The sequence below is a fragment of the Mizuhopecten yessoensis genome, unplaced genomic scaffold, assembly GCF_002113885.1.
Source record: "Mizuhopecten yessoensis strain PY_sf001 unplaced genomic scaffold, ASM211388v2 scaffold716351, whole genome shotgun sequence".
Taxonomy (NCBI): Eukaryota; Metazoa; Mollusca; class Bivalvia; order Pectinida; family Pectinidae; genus Mizuhopecten; species Mizuhopecten yessoensis.
This window is the reverse complement of record NW_018480073.1, coordinates 126680-135651: the sequence shown is the minus strand read 5'-3', so window position 1 is coordinate 135651 and position 8972 is coordinate 126680. Positions and strand designations below refer to the sequence as shown.

Genomic DNA, 8972 nt, shown 5'->3' with positions numbered 1-8972 from the left:
CACTAACACACCGACATAGAAAATGTTGTGTTTGTCTATCACCAACACACAGACATATACATTATTGTGTATATGTCTCACTAACACACCGACATAGAAAGTATGGTATATGTCTCTCACTAACACACAGACATAGAAAGTATTGTGTATGTATCTCACTAACACGCCGCCATAGAAAGTATTTTGTATGTATCTCACTAACACACCGACATAAAAGTATTGTGTATGTGTCTCACTAACATTACGACAATTACCATGTGCTCACCATGTTAATATGTTTAAAAAAAAACAACGAGAGAACGATGAAATTTGTCACGGATGACTTTGCCGACTTTGCTACATGCTTATCTAGTGTTTAGCGTAGCACTGTTTGGCAAGGACACTTCAGCTAACCAGGTAGCTTATTTGGTTAGAATGATATTATATCACTCTGAAGACTGGTTCGAGTCCCGGTGTAGCCCCGCTGTAATTGTACACTCTGAAGTCTGTGGTTCGAGACCCGGTGTAGCCTCGCTGAAATTGTACACACAGAACACCATTGGTCATTATATTTTGTAAATTTCATCTTTATTTCAATGATAAAAGTCAACTTTCATTTTCTGTCGCAACGATTTCAAATGCAAAAGAAAGTACCTTCTGAACTCAATTTCTATCCATACGAAAAACGTCCCATTCGAAGACTTCAATTGCATTTGCACATCTCAAGCGAAAGTCGTTCCATGGAAGCACTTGCATTATTAATGTCAGTTAAATAATATGTTGACCAAATCAATTTGAAATGTGCCTTTCCTATTCCTAGTGATTTTATCCTCTCTATGGCTTTTGCATAGCTTTCCAAAATTTTAAGCCTATCGCAAATATCCAGGCATACAAAAGAGTCAAAAATCTCTTCATTTATTTCCGGTTCAATGATGGTATAACCTCGCGTCTTTTTGTAAGCGGTCGTTTCCGGCCATGATATGTAATCGGATGTTGGCAACTCCAACCTCGCTTTGACAAGTTTGGCTACATGCTGTCTCCACTCGGTCAAATAATAAGAGGAATGCGGGATTTTAAATCGATATATTCTCTCTGTAACGAAGAGAAATGGCCATAAAATAAGCAAGATATCTTTGTACATTCAACATGGTATTGATACCCTTCAAGTTGAAATTGTTTAACTTGACATTTAGAATAAGATTTGTTTTCATGTATCTTATCAGTAATAACGACAGTATAATTCAATATGGACACTGGATTAAAACAAAAAAATGTTTGTACTTAAAATAGGTACGGTAGTAATAAAGACACTGCGGACAAAGGAATTTATCAAATTTTTAAGTCAATCCGCTCCTTTCTCAAAACCAAAATATGATCAATTACATATCACAACATATAACAAAGAGATAATCAGTCATTATTAAACAATACTACAACAGAAATTACATTAACACAACTCCAGGTACCACTTTCGTAATAGGCTGTAGCTATATATAGTGTTGCATATCCCTTCCGTCAGCTTGTAAATAAAGCTTATCGTAGAGGTCAAAATAGATTTCCTCACTACCTTTATTCACATTGTCCTAATAATTCATAATTACATAAATAACCTTTGGTTTATGTCGTTGTTATTTCTGGTCCTATATATATATGTGTGTATGTGTGTGGTGACGGTTAATGTGCATGTGTAAATCTAAAAATCTCATTCAGGGCGATTCGCCAGGCCATTCGATGCTATACAGCTCTTCCTCATTCTCCTGGGCAACTGTACAGCAGCAATATTTCAGGAACTGTATACAATGAAGCAGCGAAAAAGCCTCCAGATTCGGTCTTTTGTGACTTTTAAAGTGATTTGTATCATTTTCCTGTGACATAGACTTGAATAAAATGTTTATATATACAGTACTGAAAAGATAAAAACCGGTCAGACGAGTATCTTAGTCACTGTGCACTCATACCGGTGTCTAAAGTTACTCAACTGTGTAATGTACCGTGCAACATTGTTAAAGAGTTCAAATTAAAAAAAACAAAAACAAAACCCACCCGTATAGAATAATGATGACAAGCTCGTCAACACATCTTGTCATACCACTTGAAACTCTTTAGGTATACATATCGCTTTCCGCTATTTACTGTCAATTTAAAACTCCTGCAATTCTGATACGGCTGACAGAAGTTCAGAGAGAGGGCTATCCGTCTAACCGGCATAATCGCATATGTACTCCTACTGAAACCGCTAATTTTATGGAGGCAATCATATTGCCAACTTCACGCCAAAACTGTAAGGAACCGATTGCACGATGTTAGTCTGCGAGCTCGCCGTCCTTACGTTGGTCTGCCACTCACTCGTTCACGTCGCGCGGGTCGTATGGCTTGGTTTGCTCACAAACGATTTCCAATGAGGCAATAGAAACAAGTCTTTTTCACGGTCCCGGTTCACTTTTTTTCGTCCGGACGGTCGACGTCGTGGGGAACGCTTCGCCGACTATTGGGTTCTTGAGAGGAATAGGTTTGGAGGTGGCTCGGTTATAATCTAGGGAAGGATATCTCACGGGGTAAAGTCCCCGTTGATTGTGGTAGCCGGGAGTGTAACCACTGTAAGATAGAAGGATAAAATCCTCCGTCCGGTTGCAGTTCCTCTTGTGCAAAACATCTCCGAATTTTCCACTATGATAATGCCCGGCCCCATGCACCCAGAGTTTGTCTTGACTTTCTAACAAACCATAACATTAACCCACTAGACTGGTCGCCCTATAGATCACATTGTCTCTAAGTTAACATCTTTGGGACGAACTTGATAAGAGGGTAAGGAAGAGTCGGAATTCTCCCGCTACTCTCGGCCATCTAAGGTCTTTTTTGTATGAGTGGAACAATATCCCCATCAATGCACTGATGCACAAGAAATTAGGACTGTGACAGACAAATGACAAATCAGTCGATCTCACTCTGCGATGTTTGGGGGTACTGTCAAATGTGCTCCATTATTTATTCATAAAATATGCTTCTTTAAACTTATATATTTTTTTATTTTACATAATATTCTAATACTTAATATTAAATCACCTCAAATGTAAACCATGTGTTTCCTGATATTTTCAGAAATATAACATAAAAACTACTGATTGCTTGAAAAAGACCCTATATTTACTAATAATATATGATATGGAAAGTTGAAATAGCATAGAGAAATAAATGTCAAAAGTATGTGATAAAGCTGGGAAATGAACGAGTCAAGACTAAAGAGATAAAACCGACATTGTTAATTGTACATCATTTCAAAAATGTGATCAAATGTGAATATAGGCTATTTTGAATAAATATTTCCAGAAACCTAGATTCATAATAATTGGTAAGGGATATTTCGGATTCCTCACAATTATACCTCCTATGCACTATCAACTGAGCCAACAAGATTAATACACGCTGATATTGCTTGTTGTTCGATAAATGAAGTGACTAAAAAAAGAAGAAAAAACCCCAGCTACAGAAGCTTACCTTTTGCTTCAGTTACATTGCTCACAAGTAGACTCGCAAAAAGTTTGGCTCTAGCATTAGACATCTCCAGCTTTAGTTGAAGCCCGAAATTTTCGTAGACTGGTTCGTTTTCTACTTCTTCGATGTTCATGTACGAAGTTAGTTCCACAAGCGCTTTTCTCAATGTATGAAGGTTGTACTTGTCAATCCAGAGTAGGTAGGTGACAATTCGAGATGGCGGTATGTATATATCTACCTCGTAGACAGACTCCACGCGTTGTCGGATGACATCAACACATTCTGTGATCAAATTTTCTGTCTGATACTCATCTGCTAAGGGGAGCACTGTATCGATTGTTTCATCTGTGAATACGAAAAGTGATATTTACATGTTTCGTGTGTGTAACATGGGAGACAGAAACATTTTTAGGAGACACGGATACCAAGTGGTTAAGGCGTCTGATAAACTGCTACCACTAGCCCTTCACCTCTGGGTCGCGGGTTCGTGACCTACGTGGTGCAGTAGCCAGGTACTGGCGGTACGTCGGTGGTTTTTCTCCGTGAACACCGGCTTTCCTCCAACACCAAAACCTGATACGTCCTTAAATGGGCTATTAATTGGACGTTAAACACAAACAAACCAAACCAAACAAATAACATTCTTAACGGTTAAGACAGGATCCATTTTAGGATTTCCTTTACCCCAGTAATGGGTATTCGTGTATTAAAGAGCCCCGTACAACTGCCAAAACCTGTAATTCAGTATTAGAAACTGTTTATTCGAGCATGACTTTGGCTTTGATAAGTCATTTCTGAAAAGTTATACCTTAATTTGTGGAACTCTTATTAGAAATAAGAGATTTAAACAAAATATATATTTAAATAAATCAGCAACAGCGTGTCATGACTTTGATTCAAAACCCGGACTTCAGATTCTTATACAGTCGCTCTTATTGATTGAGCTAGACATGACCTGGTTAACAAGAGTGGCCTAGCTAAACTGTTACAGTTATATCCAAACGGAAGTTAAGGGGAGGTAACTATAAAGGTAACTGCAGTGGGACAGGGATCCTCAAGCACAGACAACTGTGTCTGGCATGTAAATATGTTATGTATAAAATAGTATTTCCTTCATTACTTTATTGACAGAGTGTAACACTTGAAAACCCAAATTGAGGAGATTAGGCTTTAAGCTTAGCGTAATCTGACAAACATGTCAAATATACTCATGGTTACGTAACAAAGCTTGATGAAGCATCCTATTATATCAATGCATATAATCGATTTGTCGCGTATCGATAGTATTGTGTTAGCAAAAGGGGACCAAAGGTTGATCAAGCTAGCTCCAGACGATTCAAGTCTGCAAATCTGGTCGACGGTTTTCGCAACGAGCTATCAGCCTGGTCGACAGAAACAACATAACCTGTTAACAAAAACCTACCTATTTTTGTTAAGCAATGAGATAGATACATGTTCCATCATTACCTGTAACTTTGTCAGGAAATATGGGCAGAAGACATTTGAGAAATGTGGCCATCTCATCATATGTTTTACCAGGGTCTCCAGCTCCCTTTTTGTATCGTCACTGCATTCGTCTTGTTGCCATTCTTTTTTAAGCCAAGCCTCAAAAACAGGTGAAGCTGATGAGAGTACATCTTTATTTAAATGAAGATGTTTTTCCTCGACTACCAGTGTTACGTCGTTAGGCTGAAAGCCTGGAAATATCTGAGCAAGAAAGGTGAAGGAAATATTAAAAAAAGTTTTCAAAGAGCTGTATTACATCACATGATTTAGAAAAAAGTTTGAAATATAACAAATATTTTTTGTCCACCCATAGAGAATCTCTTTAATGGTTTGAATATCATTCTTTCGATTTGACTATTTCCTCCTGGTTTTTTTTCAATAAACTATGTTTAAATAAAAATTGACGATCAAATTGTGTTGGGACCCGTACATTCTTAATTGCCTTATTCCGATCGTTCAATATTTATATATTACTTTATCTATCAGTATAACTGACTAAAATGAAGACAAATGGCAACACAGTGTATACAGTGTTAATCTTAAAGAGAAGGGAACAATCAGCGTGATAGTTGTCTCATGGAGTACATCACATATCAGTGTCATGTGTACTGTCTCTCTGTGTCTGTGTCTGTCTCTGTCTCTCTGTGTCTGTCTCTTCCTATGTCTCTGTCTCTTTTTCCTCTCTGTTTTAAGCGACCGTCTACTTACAACACATGCTTAGTCAATTGTACCTTAATTTCTGGCTTTGCAACTGGTTCGATGTCATCTTTAGACTCGATTTTATCTTCGGATTCGTCAGAGTAGCTATCCGACTCACCGTCATCCACACGTTTGCTAGGAAATCGAGCAGAAAAAAGGACTTAAATTTGCACGATTTAAAATATAATACAACTTATTACATGCATCGGTTATAGTCCAGCACTATTTATTTTTACCTTCAGCAGAACAAAAGGTAAGAATGTCAGTGCACCATATGTCCATATTTCCATGAAGGACTTAAAGCAGATGAACGAGAAGGCGGTTACACTTCTGGAACACATGGTTATATTCTCCTTGTTCTTAATCAATGGTCTCAATGTAAATCCTTGCTTTGGTCATATTTTGCCCTACTTTTAACGATGTTGAGATTTAATTAAGGTTATGCTTACATTTCAGTATCTTTTTTTATATTTGTTTTGAAACATGAATGTACGTAGAAAATGAAAAAAAGGAGGGGGAACGTGCCAAAAATATCCTTACAAACACGTTGCAAATTTACATTGCTTTTTGGCCGCTGCAGATAACTTATTCGCGTAGGAGTATTGTATGTTTTCCGTGCAAAAAAAGATATCCTGCTACAATGTAATTGAAACCTCGGGGACTTACAGTTCACCAAGCAGAGGCAAGCCCTTTGTGAATTAAATAAGTACTAGTAAGACCTTTTGAAACATGGAATACCTCGATGCTGAAAACCAAACAAATATATGAACAAGAAATGTGTAGAAAAAGAATAATAATAGGAAATTGTCTTCTACTTCATCGATGATACCCGCCGTGTTGCCAACTAATAATGTTCCATCAGTTGTCCTCATTATGAAAGATATACAGTTAAGTACAGACAAAATGAGTTATGTTAATATTAGGTACCACCGAATTATATCGATAATTTCAGTGATCTATATGGTATTGTTTTATTATTACAATATTATTCCAATATACATAAATTTGTACTTTCACTTTCGAATTGTCTCCCACCTTCCCTGTATCAGGATAATCGCTTTGTCGTCAAAATAAGATAAATCACATTCAGGACATTCTGAAGTTATGTTAAGAGAATAGATCTTTTAAAACACAGAACAAGTTTAAATATATCAGGTCAGCATAATATCATATTTTACATACCAAAGTATGTGCATAGTAACATCTTATTAAATCGAAATAGAGTTTCTGATATTTAAGCAACGAATGTTTATCTAATGTTGTTATGGTCCTATAACACACATTACTATTAATGACAAACTGAATAAAGCCCCACAGGGCTCTTTTTATGTTAGTTTGTCAACAATAGAAATGTTGAGATTGAAGTTGTTACAATAGCAAATGTTGTTACAGTCTCACAACAACATTTGCCTTCTCAATGCAATGCAATGGAAGGACGCAGAGCAAATGTAAATATTAATTGTTGTATATGTACATATACATTCAAGAGTTACCTCTCTTTGTATTGATTCTAGATTTTTATGCTAGGCATTCCTGTCTATTGTCTATTTTATTGTAATATTGACTAATCAGAATACAAAAAAAACACGCTTTGTTGTTGAATCCAACAGTTTGTGATATTGAGTTATTAAACAAATATCACACATGCACAAATCCGGTGATGATAGCCTTGCATGCACATTTAACGTACAAGCAACTGAGAGATTCGTGATAACAGGCCATCCGGAACGAACAATTCTTCCACGATATAAATGTTGGTGTTATTATTTTGGTTGAAATACTTCATATCAATATTAGCGATTTTGTCTTTGAATATCAATATACCATTGATAATTGCTACCAACATTGAAACTACATCTTCTCAAGCGCAAATTTAATTAATTGAGTCTACATGTATGGTTTGCGGTACGGATGAAGTCAAATTTAGGAAATGGTCTACAAAAGACATTTTTTATGTTTTTGCATTGCAAGAGTTTTGTTCGCGTTTATACCATTTTTGCCACCATAACTTTATCTTTCAGGGAATATATATGATGTTACAAAGTTAGGATTGATGTTGATAAACATTATAACTTAGTAATTCTCATACAATTTTGTAGCATATTAAATTTGTTTCATCGAAATCACATGAATTGACGATATCAAAATAATTTTACCCAATTCCGTCTCCCCACTCTCTAAAAAAATAAGGGAAATGCGAATACTGGTGTGTGAACGAACAAAATACTTATGCAAACTCAAAATCGATGTAAGTAGGTCACAATAAACACAAATGAAATATGTACACGAGACCATAGGGAAAAACAAGGAGTATAAGACCAGGGTTTCTCCGGATACTCCACAACAACTCCTGCTATATACATCTAGGTAAAATTAAAATCAACATATTCAAATTGAGAACAAGGTAGAGAGTGCACTAGTAAGCATAATAAAATGCATCGACCTTCATATCTCTAGTTTAAAAGAGTATATCCCTATATTTTCAACCATACAATGTGTCCATATTCTTCATCAAACTACATCAGTAAATAAATAATAAATGTTCATAAAAACAGCTCCAATATTCATTTCTCAAGTGATATCAAAGTTTTGATATCATTATGTTTCCATTGTTGAGCTGCAATTTTTTTTATGATATTCCCCAGTTATTTTAAAAGATTTACACAATGTATCGCAAGCGAAATGTCTCGGTGTATTAATTGATTTAGAATATCAAAATATTACATTACTGCTTTATTACTAAGACAAGCAAATATACCTTTTAACAGGCTTCCCGGAGGGAGGTGGCTTTTCCATTTCTGACGTAGCTTTCCTGAAAAATAATTGTGACGGCATGATACAATGTTTTTCATTAAAGTTGATTAATTGTGGATCAAATAACCTGCTAAGTTCATAATGCATGTACAATGTAGTTTTACCTTGTATGCCTAACGTAAGTGTTTTTATTGTTTGTAAGTTCTTGTTATTGTGAAGAGGCTGTACCCGCATCTATATAAGAAACATAAAGATTCATTTATTAGGCCTTATTATAGTTTTCATATCAAAATACACACATTTGTTAACAGTATCTCAAACGTATTTCGACGTTTCATCTATTATAATTTAAACAAATTCTACCCGCATGAATGATTAACTGAATGAGAATTTGCCTAATATCGGATGAAAATGTGTTGAAGCAACACTCCGATACCGTGTTTTTTCTTTACCAGTAAGTACGTCTGCTATTTTATACCAATACTCATATACATGTATCGTTGAACAATAAAGTAAGTCACTCAGGTAAGGACTCTTTTTTT

The 8972-nt window shown here is 35.8% G+C and overlaps 1 protein-coding gene across 1 annotated transcript; it reads right to left on the bottom strand.

The window, feature by feature from the left end:
* Positions 1–579: 579 nt before the first annotated feature.
* Positions 580–8511, bottom strand: LOC110443555. The gene is made up of 6 exons (XM_021487832.1): positions 8435–8511; positions 5709–5811; positions 5008–5178; positions 3988–4054; positions 3475–3816; positions 580–1071 (listed from the first exon to the last, which is right to left on the bottom strand). The coding sequence occupies exons 1-6, from the start codon at positions 8509–8511 to the stop codon at positions 683–685; spliced, it is 1149 nt and encodes a 382-aa protein (XP_021343507.1). The 3' UTR covers positions 580–682.
* Between the last annotated feature and the right edge of the window lie 461 nt (positions 8512–8972).

Excerpts from the sequence above, each read along its gene's own strand:
- LOC110443555 (XM_021487832.1), bottom strand. The coding sequence starts at position 8,511 with ATGCCGTCACAATTATTTTTCAGGAAAGCTACGTCAGAAATGGAAAAG. Across the intron at positions 4,055-5,007 it reads AAAGGGAGCTGGAGACCCTG|GACGTATCAGGTTTTGGTGT; the intron begins GTAAAACATATG and ends AGCCCATTTAAG. Across the intron at positions 3,817-3,987 it reads AAACCACCGACGTACCGCCA|ATGAAACAATCGATACAGTG; the intron begins GTACCTGGCTAC and ends TCGTATTCACAG.